Source organism: Barbatula barbatula, assembly GCF_947034865.1.
Source record: "Barbatula barbatula genome assembly, chromosome: 21".
NCBI lineage: Eukaryota > Metazoa > Chordata > Actinopteri > Cypriniformes > Nemacheilidae > Barbatula > Barbatula barbatula.
In genome coordinates, this window is record NC_136784.1 from 7,952,341 (window position 1) to 7,971,337 (window position 18,997).

Below are 18,997 nucleotides of genomic sequence, written 5' to 3' on the forward strand. Positions count from 1 at the left end.
GCTTTTAATAACGTGTCTCGTGTGCGTCAACTGTCAGTGAAAATGACCCAACCTAAACCCAGCGAACTGGGGTACACAAAAACGCTGAGGAAAATAACCCAATAAAAAGACCCAACCTGCAGCCTTAACCCATCGAACTTGGGTTACATAAAAACTACCCAACGCTGAAAAAAGAACCCAATAAAATAACCCACTCAGCTCAACCCAGCGGTAGGGTTAAAAAATAACCCACCGTTTTTTACTGTGCATGCAGTTGTTTAAGGTGTTATAATCCACAGTGAATTATTAACTCATTTACCTCTAATAAGTTATATTTCATATGAATTAAGCACAATAATTAAGCAATTTGTTTTTATTCATTTATTTCCATTTGAAAACTTCAAGTCACCATTACATATAACAAATTGTGGCAAAGCCGGGCGGGACGAGAGCCGTGAGGGAACGGCGCGAGGCCGGCAACGCTAGTCATAAGGAGTGTGAGCTCTGCATGCACCTGTCTCGCATCTCTCACGGCTCTCGTCCCTGCCCTTTTCGTTACACAAACATATTACAATACACATAATATTATATTAATATAAGTTATTATTGACCATTAAAATCTGCCCTACAGATATTGCATTTCCACAAGTCACAGTTTTTGATCCCTCCAATGTGTACAAACATCATATAGGCTACATATTACACAGTATAGAACACAATATGAAACATATGCATTCCCATTACAATGCATTCAATAAAACCCATTCATAACAAAGTTTTTATGTGGGGAAAAAAACGTTTTTTTTCAACGAAATTCAAAATGAACATCCAATTACCACTGACACAAAAACACAGAAAACAAACAAGCCCATGTAGAAATATCCATAATTACCTTTACAAGCTACAATCCCTTTTGTGTCATTGACTGAATTTTGATCAATTAGAAGTTTATTTTCAGAAACAAGAGCAGGGGTAGGAATTGGCTCCCTCAAAACAGGGAACCCTGATTCTCTTTGCTCCTTCAGAGCATTTGTCAGAAATGCAAGAGTCCTCTTCGGAAAGACCGTAGAAGAGAAAAGGTTATGCCCACGAACAAAGAAGTGAAATAATGTACCACTTTGTGCACATCGTTCAAAGTCTCCAAAGAGCTTCATGAAGCAGACAGACAGCTGACCAGGAGCCCAAAGTGAGTCTTGCTCTCTGACTGAGAGTGTGTGGAAGAAGGCTGTTTTACCGTGGTAGGAGCACAGTGGCTCCAACTCTTTTGGAAAATGCTGCTTTAATCCCTCAATTAGACACTTAAGAAGTCGTAAACAAAGTTTCCTATCACAAGAGAGAAATGTTTAATTTGTGTGTGATCATAATTACATGATCTTTATACTTTTCTGTAAATAAATAAAGTTCATACCGGCAACATTTATTGGAAGGACCCTCACAACACGTTCTCTTATTGCCGTGATACTGGATCATCTCTTTCTCAATGTGAGAGAAGGATATCCGCCAACTTTCTAAAAAAAGCAATGAACCAGAGATATCAGTCATACATGCAAAGATAAATGTTTTTAAAGGTTGAATGTGCCCACCTTTGGCCTCATCTTTGAGATTCTTTGCTTTTGGTCCTTTTGGGACAAAATAGACAGCCTTGCTGGTAAAGTTCCGGCGACATCGCTTTCCAAGCCACTTGTCTATATCTGGACCTGCCCGTGCGGCTTGCGGCCATCCCTGTGGCACCTCAAGGGCAGGAACGATGTCTAGAGATAATACATCCTCTTCTGCACTTTGAGGTTTAGTTTCAAGGGTTATTGCAGGTGAAGTCAGCTGTAGTCTATGCATCACCCAGCAACCCTCACCTAAATACACAGATAACAGAATCATGTAACTTAAACAAGGCATCTGATGTTGTTACATTACAATTAAATTGTTAAACATACCTTTATAGTTGCCCAAGAATTTACGGACCAAGCGGTGCATTTCTTTTTTTATTTTGGTGGCTGAGATGCTACGGCCATCTTCCAAAAGAAAGTGTTGGACATTTAAACGTGTCGATTTGTAAAGCTTGACCGAATAAAACAGTCCATCATATTCTTCCAGTGCTGACAATGTAACCCGTGGCACTTTTAGTTTCAGCATAATGTCAAACTCGTTGGGTTTGTTGATCTGTTGGTGAAAAATATACTTGATCCCTCACAATGGTTCATACAAAGCACAAAACATACACTTGAGCCACTTTTGTCATATTTTTATAGACGAATTCATTGGACACATGCACCTAGCCCGAAGTAAATTTCCGGTCATATCATAACAGTTTATTTTATAATTAATTTATATTCATATTAATGTATATTCATTGTTTTAAATTATAATAAAACTACTCAACAGTTATTGATTCTTTGCTGAGGTCTACTGGAAATTAAGTTTGGATCACATATCTAGTATACTGCTGAATTACAATTTTTCCATTGACATTTATTTACCTTCACCATCTCATAGTAGCTCCCACTGGTGAGAACTGAGACCTCCTTAAAGAAGGCTTGATCTTCATTGTTCTTCAGGAAATCTACCAGGCTGTCGATTAGATGATTGACTATCCTCACAGCACGCTGTTGATCAGTCTTGCGTAGACGCAGGTCTCTGGCTTTCTGCCTGAACAAGCGGTCCAGGTCAGGAGAAATGAAGACATCATCTCCAGTAGTTCTAGGGGATGCTGAACATGACATAAGTCTCCAGTATGTTTTACATCATAATTTGGAGTACATATTATCAGCATTACAGGGTTTTAAAAATATTTAACTTCAAATAGAAATTTACTGTCTAGTTCACAGTTTAGATCAATGTGATCGTGTTTTAGTTATAAGTCAAAGCAGAAATGGCTAATAGTGACCACAGTTTTCAAACTCAGAGACCACAATTATTCAAACTTAATCTCCATACCTGCTCTTCTTTGTTTTTCCATCATGAAGCTTTTCTCAGGTACAGTTCTAAGTATTGACTATTAGCCGAATGCGCTTATAAAACTGTAAATAAAAAGAAAAGCATCAATGCAGAAATATACCAAATGAACAAATTAAGATGGAAACAAAAGAAAACAAACATACAGTACATTATCAGTTAATGTAAAACACAAGCAATCCAAGATTTTCAATCAGCAAGTGCTGGCATTTTTATGGGTTTATAGAAAATTGGGTAAGAGATAAACTTCACTCCCCGTTTTATGGTTTCTGGACAGAGAAAACAAAGTAGACTCCAGGGCCAAATAAAAAGAAAAGTATTGGCAACTTATGTAAAATATCAGTATTAGTTGTATAGGAAAAAACGAAGAGGCTACAAAAACATGAAGAGAAATAATCCGGAATATCTGCAGTGAGTGGTAGTTTACCCAAAAATTTAACTATTTCATCATTCACTCACCCTGGCCTCCTGTCATTCCAAAACTGTATGACTTTCTTTCTTCTGTAGAACACAAAATATATTTTGAAGAACATTGACAAACAACAGCCCCCTATATGGACACAGTTGCCCACATTTATCAATCTTACGAAGAAAAGAGCGCAGATCCGTGAGTAGAAATCATCTTTCGACAGGGTTTACGTGTGATTCATCATATATTCGTATGCCGCCAATCTCATCGATGATAGTGCCTTTATAAATGTGGCGGCTGAAATCTATCGTAGTTTATATCACCCTGCTATAAATTCAGGCTGTGGAGACCTCGCACCTCGATTTTGCGACGTGTAATCTCGTCCAAATGGGGGAACTTTCCGATTTAGAAAAATTCAACTTTGGAAAGCGGAATCTAGGAAGTAAATAAACAGGAAAAACACATCACCGCTGCGGTCAACCGAACCTAATTCCAGCTGGTTTGTATTTTATATTAGATATTTGATATTTACGTTTTGTCAATATGACCGCGAATATTTTATTTTATTATTACTGTTGTCATAGTTTTACACTTAAAGTATTGTTGCTTTAAATCAAGGCATGTCTTGAAAAGACGTCCCCTGAGGAGCCAGAATGAATGTTTTTACGTCTGTCTTCTGATATTGATGTCCAGGCCCGGGTTTCCCAATATCGATGTGTCTTAGCTCAAGAGCGCATTCTACGAGCGAAGTTAAGAACGCTCGCCGCAATTCCACGTGCGTTTCCCAAACATGTACTTAACATGAACGCGCGAGAACGCGCTGTGCTAATTAAGAGTCGCTGTCCATTTGAGATGTGCAGAAATATAACCTTATATGTAATCGTGTCCTCTGAACGTTTCACCTTATAATCGTCGTCTGATGTGGCTAATCCTATGAATTTCCAGTCCAGCGGTGGTCTTCTGTTTGCTCCACAAAAGTGATGTGCAGTAATAATAGTAGGGAACAGCTGTTGCACAACATTGCGGTACAGATGAGAGTGCCCTTACTTAACAGGGATGAAGAGGTGGTGGAGGAAGAGGAGGACGACGAAGAAGGCATTGGTCCACAAGCTGGTCAACCAAGAAATGCCCAATACATGGCTGGTTTTCGTGCACGTCAGCAAGTCATTGACAGATTTTTTTTTTGTTTATCTCTATTTTTCCCAGTCTTTAAAGTATTTCCTACATTACTTATTTTATTCATTTTTTTACTGTCATTTAATTTAGATTTGTATTTTTTTTGTTACCTGGCCTCATTAATAAATAAATAAAATGAAGTACAATCAAAACCTTATATTATCTCAATGCACTTGAATAAAGTTAAATATGTAATCTCCCGGTTGTCCTGTAGGTGACCTCATAACTCTGTCTTCTTACGATACACTTATAGCTCTATGATTACTCCAGAGCACTCGTAGATCTATCATTTTCAAGTGTTAGTAACGATGCTTTTGGGAAACAGACCATAATATTCAGATCACTACTACGATCGATTTTACGATCAATTTAGGCTTACGATTTTGTTGGCAAACGCAGCACAGGTTATCTCTATAATGGCATTGAATCGATATTACTTTTGCACCTGCTATTTATGTTGAAATTTATTAAACCACCATTATTGTGATCATTGTTTGCTTTAGTTGGGCTCTTGTTATTTAACCTTTAGGCCTATTACATATATTCCTCTTTCCGTATAGACAATGTTTTGGAAAACTCACTGGTTTGTCAAACGTATTAGTTCGATTAGTAGTCAGGACACTAAGTAAAGCAAACACTGATCACAATAAGGGTGGTTTAATAAAATTTCAACATTAATAATAAAGGTGGATTAATCCAATATGTGATATTGGTCCAATGCAATTATAAAGACCTGGACATCAATATCATGCGTTTAGAATGATTTTAAGACGTTGTAAAAACTTTCATTCTGGCTCCTTGGGGACGTCTTTTCAACATCAATCACGATGTCTTTGTTGGTTGGGAGGCTTTACTTTGGTTGTATAGTGCATTTAGATATTTTTAAAAATTATTATTATTATACATTTGGTATAGGTATATAAAAATCTTTCTATTTGTCATTCTCTTCAGTTTTCAAAAGGGCAAAGTGTACCGAGACCATCACTCTATCTCAAAACTAGTGCACAAATAAACTGAGACCTGTTTTAAGATTTGATCGTAGGCGTAGCAACCGCATCACGTACATATTGATACCGAAGTTTTGCGTTGAAAAGTCCGCACAGTTTTCAGTCGTTCGCTCGTTTCATAAATGAGGCCCAATACCTCTGAGCCATACATTTCTCAGAATATGTTCTGTTGTGTTTTACAGAGGAATTACATGAGGGTAAATAAATAGGCCTAATGACAGAATTTTTATTTTCGGATGAACCATACACATTTCCAAAACGTACTACCAAATGTTTTACCTTAGTTAAATCATATTGTTAAATTTCACAAAAACAGGTTTAGTTATGTGTCTTGTGTGAAACATCATATTTATATTTACAGCATGCTATTGATAATGTGTGAATTAAACTTACCTACTTCCTGAGAGATGTTTATTTACAGAGAGCACAAGCGTCCTTTGATTCCAAGCTCCTCCCCGTCGTTACATCACCTTGACGCTTTCGTTTTATCGTGAAACGAACGATTTGTTCCGTATTCAGGGTGTGATCCAGGGATAATGCTCAACCGAAACTTATGATCTTGTAGCAAGAGGAGATTTCACCCTTATAGTTATTTATGCACAAATTACTTTATCCGTTCACAGTTTCCATGTTTTCCATCAAAACCTTAAAGGCTGCAATTTGCACAAAAAAGTGTACTACGGATTTTAAGAGCTGCTTGACATTGCTTGACATTAATCACCCTTAATCTTTTGATTGCAAAAATATTTAGATAATTGCGTTTTATGATGAAAGTGTGTAGATATCAATCCTGTAAAATTTTTGCCAAGCGGAATTCACAAATTATAGTAACTCATAAAACTTCTGTATAAAAAGAGTGGGTGCATGTGTGCATGGCAAAGCTACTTGAGATTCATACCGCAAATATAACATTTTTAATCGTAATTATTCACGTAATTTATTTTCTTGTAATGTAGCCTACTAACATTAAAAATCATAATCATTTACAGTGCTTTGGCGTACAAGAAAGAATATTGGCACAATCTGTGATGAATAACTATTTTTAATTTTTTATAACCAGTTTATTCGACTGGTTACACTCCTTTCCTTCTGAAGCTTTTACGATGGGTTTTTATCAGCATAAGCCAGTCTTTTAAAACTGTGCTCAGGTTCTGAGACATTCCAGCTTCCTGTATGTTTGATGAGAGGATTCATTTAGTTTTGGCAGCCTTCTGAGCCGACTTGGTCACTTTGCCAGCAGCGGAGGCTTTCTTGTCTACAGCCTTGATGACACCAACAGCAACAGTCTGTCTCATGTCCCGCACAGCGAAACGACCTGAAAAAACAGTAGCAGAAGGATCTTCAAATAGCCGAAACAGAAATGATCAAAGTTTTGGATTATCTATTGTTAATTCCAACATAAATGATGACACTTGCCCAGTGGTGGATACTGTGAGAAGCTCTCCACACACATGGGCTTGCCAGGGACCATAAGAATGATGGCAGCATCTCCGGATTTGAGGGACTTGGGGTTGTCCTCAAGCTTCTTGCCGGAGCGGCGGTCAATCTTCTCCTTGAGCTCAGAAAACTTGCAGGCAATGTGGGCAGTGTGGCAGTCCAGCACAGGGGCATAACCCTGAGAGATCTGACCGGGATGGTTCAAGATGATGACCTGGAAGGATCAGGGTGACATAGAAGATAAAGCACTCAGTTGCTCATCAGTTATACAATAACGAGCAGGCAGATAATTCAGTGTGTCGAACCTGAGCTGTGAAGTTGGCAGCCCCCTGGGGAGGGTCGTTCTTGCTGTCACCAGCCACATTACCACGACGGATGTCTTTGACTGAGACGTTCTTAACATTGAAGCCAACGTTGTCACCAGGCAGAGCCTCAGAAAGAGTCTCATGATGCATCTCAACGGACTTGACCTCAGTGGTCACATTAACAGGAGCAAAGGTCACGACCATGCCAGCCTTCAATGTTCCGGTCTCAATACGTCCGACAGGCACAGTTCCAATACCTGATGGAAAATCAATATTGTAGGTATCTGTTCTCTCAACATAGAAACGAAATAGTCAATTCTGACCTCCAATTTTGTACACATCCTGTAGAGGTAAACGAAGAGGTTTGTTAACGGGGCGAGAGGGTGGCAGGATGGAGTCCAGAGCTTCAAGGAGTGTAACTCCACTGGCAGAACCTTCCTTCCTCTCAATTTTCCATCCCTTGAACCAGCTCATCTATTATCCGTAAAAAATACAAATGGAGAAAAGCCATAAATAGAAAATCCTAAGAGTAGTAAAAACTTACTAAAGAAGTTTACTTAAAAAGAAATTATTAAAGTGAATTATTCTGACATTTGAGCTGGGCTCCAGCATGTTGTCACCATGCCATCCAGAAATTGGGACGAAGGCAACACTGGCAGGGTTGTAGCCGATCTTCTTGATGTAGGTGCTGACTTCCTTGGTGATTTCCTCAAAACGAGCCTGGCTGTAAGGAGGCTCGGTGGAGTCCATCTTGTTAAGTCCAACAATAAGCTGCTTCACTCCCAGGGTGTAGGCAAGCAAGGCATGCTCACGGGTCTGTCCGTTTTTGGAGATACCAGCTTCAAACTCACCAACACCAGCAGCGACAATCAGCACAGCACAGTCAGCCTGGAAAACAGATGTAATAAAAAATTAAATTTATTTTTGAAGAGTATTAGAAATGAATGCATGGTTACTTGGGGTATGTGGACATACAAACAATCTACCTGAGAGGTACCAGTAATCATGTTCTTGATGAAGTCTCTGTGGCCGGGGGCATCAATGATGGTGATGTAGTACTTGCTGGTCTCAAATTTCCAGAGAGAAATATCGATGGTGATTCCACGCTCACGCTCTGCCTTCAGTTTATCCAACACCCAAGCATACTTGAAGGAGCCCTTGCCCATCTTGGTTAAGAAACACATCAAGAACATTATTATTTTGCATTAAATCTAGGGATGCTCCAATCAGGAGGTTTGCAGCCGATACTGAGTTCCAATTCCTTGTCTTCGTGATCGGCCGAAACCGATTTCAATGCTTCAAGCTTTATATAACTGATATGTAAGCTCTCCGTTAGAATTTTGTTATATTTTACTGTAATTATCTATGATATGTTAATGTTATATAACTATTGAAAAACAGTATGCCTGTCAGGTTACTTAGTAAAGACAAAAATAAACAGAAACAAAATGACCAGTCTGATGCAACCTACAAGGTTAATTTAAACATTGTCCAATAGTAAACTGTGGAGGACAAATAAATATAACCCCTAAAATGGAGAAGTCTGATGTAACTTAAACATTATCCAATACTAGTTTGAGGAGGACAAAAATAATTTATAAAAGACGTAATAATTGATGGCTGTGTGAGAGTCACAATACTAAACGTTGCCTTTGTAGTTGCCAGTTTTTCGTATTTGGCACCAGTGATGTTTCTGGCTTAGCCCCCCTAAAATATAAGTTATATTAGTATAAAATATTAAAGTAATTATGTCATCTGTACAAGAATTCGAGATCACTTAACCCTCCTGTTATGTTTGGGGTCAAATGCTACTTTGACATTTTTATTAAATATCCATCCATCCATCCATTTTCTTCTGCTTTATCCGGGGCCGGGTCGCGGGGGCAGCAGTCTAAGTAGAGATGCCCAGACATCCCTCACCCTAGACACTTGCTCTAGCTCTTCCGGGGGGACACCGTGGCGTTCCCAGGCCAGCCGGGAGACATAGTCCCACCAGCGTGTCCTAGGTCTTCCGGAACACCTTCCGGGTAAGGCGTCCAGGAGGCATCTGGAACAGATGCCCAAGCCACCTCAGCTGACCCCTCTCGATGTGGAGGAGCAGCGGCTCTACTCCGAGCTCCTCCCGGGTGACCGAGCTTCTCACCCTAACTCTAAGGGATCGCCCAGCCACCCTGCGGAGGAAGCTCATTTCGGCCGCCTGTATCTGGGATCTTGTCCTTTCGGTCATGACCCAAAGCTCATGCCCATAGGTGAGAGTAGGAACGTAGATTGACCGGTAAATTGAGGGCTTCGCCTTGCAGCTCAGCTCTTTCTTCACCACGACAGACTGGTACATCGACCGCATTGCTGCAGAAGCTGCACCGATCCGTCTGTCAATCTCCCGTTCCATCCTTCCCTCACTCGTGAACAAGACCCCGAGATACTTAAACTCCTCCACTTGAGGCAGGAACTCTTCACCAACCTGAAGTGGGCAAGCCACCCTTTTCCGACTGAGGACCATGGCCTCGGATTTGGAGGTGCTGATTTTCATTCCAGCCGCTTCACACTCGGCTGTAAACCGTCCCAGTGCATGCTGAAGGTCCTGGCTTGAAGGGGCCAACACGACAACATCATCCGCAAATAGCAGAGACGAAATCGTGTGGTCCCCAAACCTGACACCCTCCGGCCCCTGGCTGTACCTAGAAATTCTGTCCATAAAAATTACGAACAGAACCGGCGACAAAGGGCAGCCCTGCCGGAGTTTTATGTTTTATTAAATATGCTAAATATTTTTTTAAACTTGATTCTTTCTGAGTTTTTCTCATTTCATTAAAATAATTCATCTTATGTTACAGAGTTTTCAGAATGTCTGTACAGATGTTAACCCAATCGTTGATGTTTGGGGTCATTTTGATCCCAAGTTCTTTTTATGCTTAACTTTCTATTCTATTAACTTTCTTTTTCCTTTTCATGATGAATCTCTCTTCCCAACATAGGTAAAATATAAGTTTTAGTTTGTTCTTATCGTATTAAACATCAAACACACACGCGTACACACATAAACAAAATCTGCACAACAGATTTCCAGTAGCAAAAAAGTTCTAAATATTGTGAAATTATATTTAGTGTTTAGTTTACATTTTCAATTTTGCCTTTTGGTGGATCCTTTTATTCAAAATGACTTGCAGTGAACATGGTAGGCTATACTGTAGTTGCGGGATGAAAACGTAGTGGGCGTGATCATATTGTCGGGACTGATCAATAGAAAAAAGTCCTTTCATCTTGGTGGGTAGAGACCGCCCACTGAGATACAGCTTCACTCGCAAAAAAAAATTTCAACTCGCCAGCAAAAGTTTTCAATTCGCAATGTTAAACGTATTGCGCCCTTTTATTTGGAGGTAAACGGTTTTGTACGTGATGACGTTACGTTTTACGTCACATGCTCCAGACATGCTCCACGTTATGTTCAAGTGAAGGTTGCTAAATAAAAATGCAGCTGAAAGGATAAACAGCACTGAACAGCGTTTCGTTTGTTTTCCTACACGCGAGTGTATGTGAATTGCGCACTCGGATGCTCAACACGCAACCAAAAGTTTTAAACCCGCAAAAAAGAAAACAATATTTTAAGTTACGCAAAAAAAGGTTTTTGAAGTGCACAAAGAAAAATAAAGAATTTTAAAGATTTGCACGCAATGGAAATAATTTTGTTATTAATTTCAGATTTTTTTGGCGATCTTTTATGTTTTAATCACGAAATAATTAGTTTTACTCTCAAACACAGAATTACTACTACAGCAAATGAAAAAGGGAATAAAATAGAAAAGTAAAATGTTGGTAAAATAGTGTCAGAAAGTAGTATTTTAGCAAATTCATATTTATTTTTTGATTTATAGTTTCACTTTAAATTAAATACTGTATTAGTCATTTAAAAACTTTCATTGTGATTTTCCTGCCATTAGGGGGCGGTGTGGCTCTGCCGCATGACGTCATCAAATGCCGCTCCATCTCTCGCCTCTGAGCTATGGAAGGCCATTTAGGCAAAAATGTCTTTAGACGTAACGTGTACAGACGCTATAACGCGCCTAAAGACGTAATTTCGTGTACAGACGTTGGACGCATGGACGCGTAATTGCGTGTAGACACGCAAACCCAAAACTTCCGCTGTCAAACTGAAAGTCACATCAAGAAATGTAACCCGTACCATATTGCATTTTAGCTACACTTTCCTTGTGACTCTTTTTATTTTGCTTAAAAGCATGGCGAAAATACAGTTTAATATTATCATATAAATAATTAAATGTATAATTACTAAGCATAGTATTTTGTGGAACAAACCCCGGTTTTTTGTACTGGTTAACCAATATCATATGCTGCATTTATTTTGCATTTCAAAACAAATATTTTAACAAAACATATTATTCACAATGCAAAACTCAGTATATACAGTACACTTCTAAAAGAAGAAGGCATAGGTCAAGCACCAAGAGAACATGATCAAACACAAATAGGGCAAGACTCACAAACCAGCAACTACACTCTAAAAACTGCTGGGTTGTTTTTTCAACCCAAGCGCTGGGTTAAGACCGCTGGGTACGAAAACTGGTTGATTTGACCCAAATTTGGGTTGGCGACCGTAACCCAACAGTGCTGGGTTGTTCATGCGGACGTTAAAGAGAACGGCACGTTACGTTAAAAAGGTTCCGACGATTCCCTCAGTGTTGATAATACTCCGCCACCGTTTGCGGCGCTTGACAAAATATTGCGGCTTTTGGCAGAAATATGTTTGTGGAAAAAACAACTAAATAGCGATAAATGTGAAAATGCCTGAGGTGAACTTTGGGGGTTAAATCAGCCTGTATCCCGCAGTAACCAGTGGGAGGGACAAGTGAGAGGGAACTTTTAAACTTTCTTGGGACATGTAATGAAAACGCTTCACTAATATATTTTTAAATAAGCCTTTTAGTGTTCTTTTCTTGACGAAAAGAAACCCAACGCTTCGGGCTTAAGGACTACTTTTTGTTGGCGGATGTGCTGCGCAATTAGTAAACGGAGTCTGCTCAGGGAAGTGAGACGACGCGAAAACTGAAGCTGAGGCTCGTCGATGAATTTTTGAGGCCAGAAAAGGTAAGATGGTGTAAAATTACTTTTTCTATACTTTATAAAAAACTATTTCTATACTTTATATTTAAGATACATTTTGTTGTATTATAAGTCGTTTGTTATAATTGCGGTTATTTACGGTCAAGTTGGGCTTGCTGCCCTGAGTTTCTGTTAGCACGATAATTTCCCGCCTAGCTAGTTTTCAGTTTTCGACAATTTTTATGAAGTTATTCATTCATTACATCACAATTTATTTGTTCACAAAGAGAATACTATATTTTTGGCTGTCTTAAACGTTCAACCTGCCATGATTTACCCATTAAGATAACTTACGTAACGTTATATCATGACGTTCATTTTCCTTTTTCTTGAATATATCAGACATTCACTTCATTACCATTTATTTATTTAATATAAGTTTTTAGATGCCAGTGTTTCGATTCGAAAGTTTTAAATCTAACGTTAGCATGCTGCTGGTATACGGAGGGGCCTGATAAAAAATGCTCGTTTAAACAAAATGTCGTCTGACGGACTTAAATTAGAGGGTTTTGCATCTAATATAGATTATTATTTACATGCCACTTTATGTAATTGAGGATTAAGATGTATGTGTCTAGAATGCTAAAATGTCTTGTAACTCTTTTTTTCAGATGGATGATTTTGTACAAAGTAAGCTTAGAGAATGGAAACTTGACCAGTTAATTCCCACATTTGAAGGTAAGTGTGAATGTATAATATTTTACAGTGTTGTTTATAGCAATGCACTGCTTTTCAAGGTTAAAGTGTTATTAAAAGGGATAGTTTATCCAAAAATACTTTTTTGGTAATGTTTTGTCACACACATAACGCTCTACACGATTCAAGACCTCCTAGCATCTTCAGAACACAAATTAAGATATTTTAGATCCACATCCGAGATATTCCATACCACCTCATAGACATCATGCTAATTGTGCCCGTCAAGGTCCAGAAAAGTACTTTTATCAACATATTCTTCTCTACCCTGTCAGGCTAAGACGTGCGTCCATGAGAGCACTACAACACATTCGCATCCTCTCGGTGACGTACTTCGTGTCGAATTCGTCTATCCGAGCTTATCCGCGATTGAGAACAGTGTTCACAGGATTTTGACAGACTTTTGGCGTATTTGTTGTGACATTAAGTAAATGCATTGTATGGGTAACGCAGGAGTATCCTCAAGAAGCTGTGTGGACGCGTTTGACATCATCATAAAGCAAGAGCGACACAGAGAGCAGTGTGCTGAGTATTGCGATGTCATGCACCAATCGATTTGCAAAGCAACGCATTAAGTTCAACGCTCCCTGTCATTGCCATAGGCACCAAATCACATATTGCAAAAATGAAAGACAACCATGGGACACTCATCGGATCTGAACAGTTGCTATAGTTTGGACAATATATAATTTAAATTCAATTTTAATCGGATATGCACAAAAATCGGAGTTGAAGTTACAGTCTGTGGCGTAGCCATTTGTTTTTACATGATTGTAATTTCCTCAGTTTGGTCTGTTTCAATGTATCTACTTTCATTTAGCAGATGACAGACTTACTAACAATAGAGCATGTAATTGCCGCATCAGAATATAACATGTTCTGGATGTAACTTCTTTTACAGCTGAGAAGATTGACCAAGAAACCCTCTACCTTTTGGACGACTCCACGCTGACCTCGCTTATCCCTGTTATTGGACTTCGAAAAATAATATCTGGCCAGCAAGTCAGGTTGAACAATACATGAAAGAGACAGCCATCCATCGGGCCAAATGGACTCTTCATTTACTGTCCAACTTACAAACTATGTCAGCAGGTAATTATATTTTGCCCTTTGTAAAAAATGTAACCCTTGGTGTCAAATGTTAAGGATGCTAGCACTTTAAGTGTTTACATGAACTCGTTTAATTTTAATTGCAGACCATCAGAGTGACATTGCCTTAATTGTCCTACCTGTAGTCCTTCCAACTTCAGTTTATAAGATCGGAAGGAAAATGTTCAAACCAACCTTTATTGAAACCAGGAGGGCATTCATAGACATACAACCGGTAAGTAAACAGCCATTGCTAAAAGCACATCAAGGTGTCACAAGACATTGTGCTCTCCATATGTATTAGCACTCTGTCAAAATGTGAGCTTCAGCTGTGTATAAATCTAGTAAAAAATGCAATCAAGCATTTAAGCAATTTTTTGCCTTCACATTTCCCAAGAAATCTTAAATTAATTTGAGCCCAAATCAACTATGTGAAAATAGTAATATCGGGGTTCTTCCAAAAAGGATTTTAGCAAGTTTTTTATTTATTCCCTTCAGATTATTTGAGCTCTGTTCTCACATCATTTATTTTTCAGATTGGTACCAACATGGCTGAATACCTGAGATCAAAAGGCACAGTCGAATTTCCCTATGTTCTCATGCTGGGAGACAACGAGTGCTTTCAGGCTTTTGTTATAGTAAATGGAGAAGCACTTGAGCAAAAAACATTGCTGGCAGCAGTAGATGTTTGCTTTAAAGCTTTCTACGTCTTGGATATCAATTACCCCAAGCAATGCTCCCCCGTCTGGCAGTTTCTACAGACTGTGGTGTTTGGACTTCTTGGAGATGAAACTCCATCAATAAGAATTCTACGTGCTTTTATTTCTGCTGCTAAACAGTAGTTGTTGTCAGTGAGAACAGCTTTGCCAGTTCAATTTATAATGATTTAAGTTCTTAAATCATTAAGTTCTTGACCCTTTCTCTCTAAGGAAGAGCAGAATGTGTGCAGTTTGTTATTTTGGCTGAGTTTTAACTGATTCTGACATTATGCAGAAGTGCATAGAGTATTAAACAATTAAACATGTTGTGATAGTTTTAATGCCAATGTTTTTACAATTTATTTTTCTGTGACAATTTCTCTCTTAGGAAAACAGAATATATGCAGTTTGTTGCTTTGGTTGAATGTTTATTGATTCTGACATGCTGATGTTTATAAAGTGTAAAAGAAGTTAAAATGTCACTGATTTTTTACTCTACAATTGATTTTATTGTGACAATTTCTCTAGTAGGAGTTTATCCAGTTTATTTTTACACAATGTTAACTGATGCTGACATTGCGTAAAAATAAACTGGATAAACTCCTACTAGAGAAATTGTACACTACAATTAATACATTTTTATTGTGACCATTTCTTAGGGAAAAAGAATTCATGCAGTTTTTTATCGCTGAATGTAAAATAAACGAGTTTTTTCCCTACTTGATTTGCCATGCGCTTCTCTCAGACCCCAACACACAAACACAACATTTACTTTTCACAAATAGACTATTAATATTCAAATTAAAATATTTTTTAAATTAAAATACCTAGTTGTATTTTTTAACCCATTTTGGGTTGAGGTTAACCCAGCAGTTATGTTTATTTTTAACCCAATTTTGGGTAAAAAATATAACCCAACATGCTGGGTCAAAGCCATAACCCAACCCTGCTGGGTTAAAACAACCCAGCGTTGGCTCGGTCCATATTGGACCCAGCGCTGGGTTACCAAAATAACCCAAGTTGGGTTATTTTTAACCCAGCATTTTTTAGAGTGTAGGCAATGAACTGTACACGCTACGTCTAAAGACATTTTTGCCTAAATAGCACAAATTAGTTTTGCACAAATAGCACAAAATGCACAAGTTAGTTTTGCACCGGGTTTATCTCGGAAGTAGTAGCAAGTCAAGGCGGGAAGATTTGAAACTGCAGTGACAGGTTTGAGAGGTTGTAGATGCCTATTTGTGGTTGCAAGGAACACGTGTAAATATGTGCTATGCATTTGTATCTGCCAATGTATTTTGTAAATGCCAGTTTACAAATTTGTGGCATTTTTACTGCAACTTCAAATTCAGAAGACAGATTTGTGTGATTTGTCCATGCATATCTCAGCATTCAACTTCAGTTTTTTATTTGACAAGTTTTCACATTTTAGTGTACAGGCACAAAAACTTACTTTACGAGTTTACAAATTAAAATCTACACGCTCTCAAGTTTTGCTACTGATTTACCTTCAAAGTTTTGAAAATCACGGAAAGACGACGAGCAGTTCAGCCTGGTGCGGCCGCTTATTCATTGTTTTTGAGTTCCGAAGAAACAAACGTGTACCTAGAAGCTCTTTGGCGTTTTTCAGACTGGTCAGAATTTATATTATTAATTTCAAATAAATTCTGGATGTAATAGATGAATACCCCGTCATGCACATGAGTGGTCGTGCTAATCAGAATGAATCGCAGGTAAACATCATATAAAGTCATTCATTCTACTAAATAATGATTCATAATGTGACATTTATTATATGGATTTGTGGCTGTTGTTTGTCACTTTGCATGATAGATGTAGCAGATGGATCGATTATGTGATATTATTTTGAATAACAAATAATTTTATAATAATAATAGTCTTTATTCTGCATATTTATTCTTACTTATTTATTTTAGTAATGTATGTGGGGCTAAGAGTGTGGCTGTGTATTATATATTTCCTCATTAATTGGAAGCTGAGCCCCCCTAAACTAGAAGGCGCTAGACATTTTCATTGACTGTCATTTTGACGGACAGGCTCGTAAATATCCGTCATAATCTATTTTTATCCGTCACTATGGGGCAAGGTGATGTTACGTGCTAAGTAGCATGTTTGTGACATCATCGCTATGTACATGCGTTTACTCTCTGAACTTACTGAACACCCAATACAGTTGAAGTCGTTTACATATTTAATGTTTCATAAAAGACATGTCAGACATAAAATAATTACTACATACAAAAGTTTATAATCATTTATTACATGGCTCATTTGAATGCTTGATCGCGACATTCCAAGGGTTGTTATTTTCAAATTACAACAGCCCAATAACCCCCTGTAACCCGGATGCTGCAAATCACTTTGAGAGGGACTGTTTAATATTACACAAAAAATTAAAATTATAAAAATGTCTTTAAATAACAGACGGCATTATATTTACAAATGATTCATCGTGACGTATGAACGTCGTTACTAACTTTAAACCCGAATGTAAACGGCTGTTCCTCGCGGAAGGTCTGCATTCAGTAAAAATGAGCTAATACAATAATTCAAATTCATAAGTTTTGTCCATGTTTTTCCTCATGTGGCAAGTAGCCGTGTAATAAGCGTGGTAATGTACAAGCAGCCGGCTGTTTTCGGAGAAATAGGCCCCGACAGTGTGATCAGGGCCCCGACCCGAAGCAGTTGCCTGTACATTATCCCTTACATGTCCAGTCAGGAACAATGACAGGTGCTTGTTAATGCTTTTTGTAATCATTCTTTCATTCACTAAAAGTAACGTTAAGCTGCTGTTTTGTTATGAATATGTTGCTTCTGCCACTCACTGAAGGGAGAGACGCAGACACATTTTACTCCAAACTAAGGTTTATTGTTAAAACGAATTTACAAAACTAATCATAAATTGTAATATTGCCACCTATCATATATTTTCTAAACGTCTATTTCTTATGATTCAAAATGATTGCTTTATTACTTAGGCTTCAACATTTCATGGTTTAATAATGCTCCTGTTTTAGGCAAGTTTCTCAATCAGGGGTCAAGCATTTAAAAACGTTTTTGGTCTTTGGTTATTTTTAACATTGCATTTTTCAAAGACTATTCTACAGCAAAACAGTAGATGTCGCTCACAGCACATGGTGGTTGTCTATTAAAGACACTCCCAGCACAACAGAGATGCATTCCTCATATCGCAAGCAGTCAGGAATACATAGTCACACGTCTGACTTACCTCTGCGGCTTCCTTCTCAAACTTCTCGATGGTTCTTTTATCGATGCCTCCACATTTGTAGATCAGATGTCCCGTGGTAGTGGACTTCCCAGAATCGACGTGGCCAATAACAACGATGTTAATATGAATCTTTTCTTTACCCATATTGCAAATTTACTGTGGAAAACCATCGATTTATTTTAAGCATACACATTCGGACATTAAAACAACACTTTAAGTTTGTATTTATGAATTCCAAAAAACACCGGCATAATTCCGAAGGTATATAAACTGCTAAAGGGTCAAAATTGAATACGCAGTGAACAGTGGGTGCGTCTCAGAGCGCCGCGTGAACGCGCACGGTCCCGCGTCAGACACGCACTCCTTCCTCGATTCATTTAATGTCCTCCATGTTGAAGGACCGGAATGACAGCACCAGCCATGTTCTCCCAGCTTTGCCAACAAGAATGCTGTCGTTGCAAAGCAAGTTTAACGGAATAGACAAATCCGTTGTTTGCTACAAAATGCTAAAAATCACTCACGCCAGGGATGTTAAATATGTACGTGGTTAACTCATATCTAGCTCGGCGTAAAAGCAAAGCTTTCATCAAACCGTCGTTTAAACTCACTGCGTTTAGCTACATAAGGGTTTCAAGAGGTACAAAGTCCAACTTACCGAACTAAAAGCACTAAAGACAGCCCCGAAACAGACCGGAGAGAAAGGAACGAACCTCACTGCCCGTCTATATTTATACTGGATCAGGCAGGGGCGGGATATCAGAAAACACTTGGACCACATCGATACAGTTTATGAGATGTCATTGGTAGCTGTATTATGCACTTGCTGTTTTTTGATTGGATGAGACATCTGTAAAAGGGTCACAAGTATGTGAAACTCAGCTGCA

At 38.4% G+C, this 18,997-nt stretch overlaps 2 protein-coding genes and 1 long non-coding RNA gene across 9 annotated transcripts; 1 reads left to right on the forward strand and 2 right to left on the reverse strand.

The window, feature by feature from the left end:
- Positions 1-336: 336 nt before the first annotated feature.
- Positions 337-5,988, reverse strand: LOC306910609 (cyclic GMP-AMP synthase). 7 transcript variants are annotated; one of them, XM_079485269.1, is made up of 8 exons: positions 5,918-5,988; positions 3,388-3,429; positions 2,911-2,993; positions 2,454-2,683; positions 1,911-2,136; positions 1,563-1,829; positions 1,388-1,487; positions 337-1,302 (listed from the first exon to the last, which is right to left on the reverse strand). In XM_079485269.1, the coding sequence occupies exons 3-8, from the start codon at positions 2,933-2,935 to the stop codon at positions 795-797; spliced, it is 1,356 nt and encodes a 451-aa protein (XP_079341395.1). In that variant the 5' UTR covers positions 2,936-2,993; positions 3,388-3,429; positions 5,918-5,988; the 3' UTR covers positions 337-794. The 7 variants fall into 7 exon arrangements, with proteins under 7 accessions (XP_079341395.1, XP_079341397.1, XP_079341394.1 ...); XM_079485271.1 differs by having other exon boundaries at positions 5,914-5,977; XM_079485268.1 differs by having other exon boundaries at positions 4,240-5,944.
- Positions 5,989-6,413: 425 nt separating this feature from the next.
- On the reverse strand, positions 6,414-18,863 carry LOC306910337 (elongation factor 1-alpha-like). Its single transcript, XM_079484830.1, has 8 exons — positions 18,769-18,863; positions 18,114-18,269; positions 8,249-8,428; positions 7,854-8,150; positions 7,586-7,736; positions 7,263-7,519; positions 6,937-7,171; positions 6,414-6,835 (listed from the first exon to the last, which is right to left on the reverse strand). The coding sequence occupies exons 2-8, from the start codon at positions 18,255-18,257 to the stop codon at positions 6,711-6,713; spliced, it is 1,389 nt and encodes a 462-aa protein (XP_079340956.1). The 5' UTR covers positions 18,258-18,269; positions 18,769-18,863; the 3' UTR covers positions 6,414-6,710.
- LOC306910819 lies at positions 12,129-15,585 on the forward strand. Its single transcript, XR_013788204.1, has 5 exons — positions 12,129-12,365; positions 12,992-13,058; positions 13,978-14,168; positions 14,273-14,400; positions 14,702-15,585. It is a non-coding gene; the product is annotated as an uncharacterized lncRNA (long non-coding RNA).
- Positions 18,864-18,997: the final 134 nt, after the last annotated feature.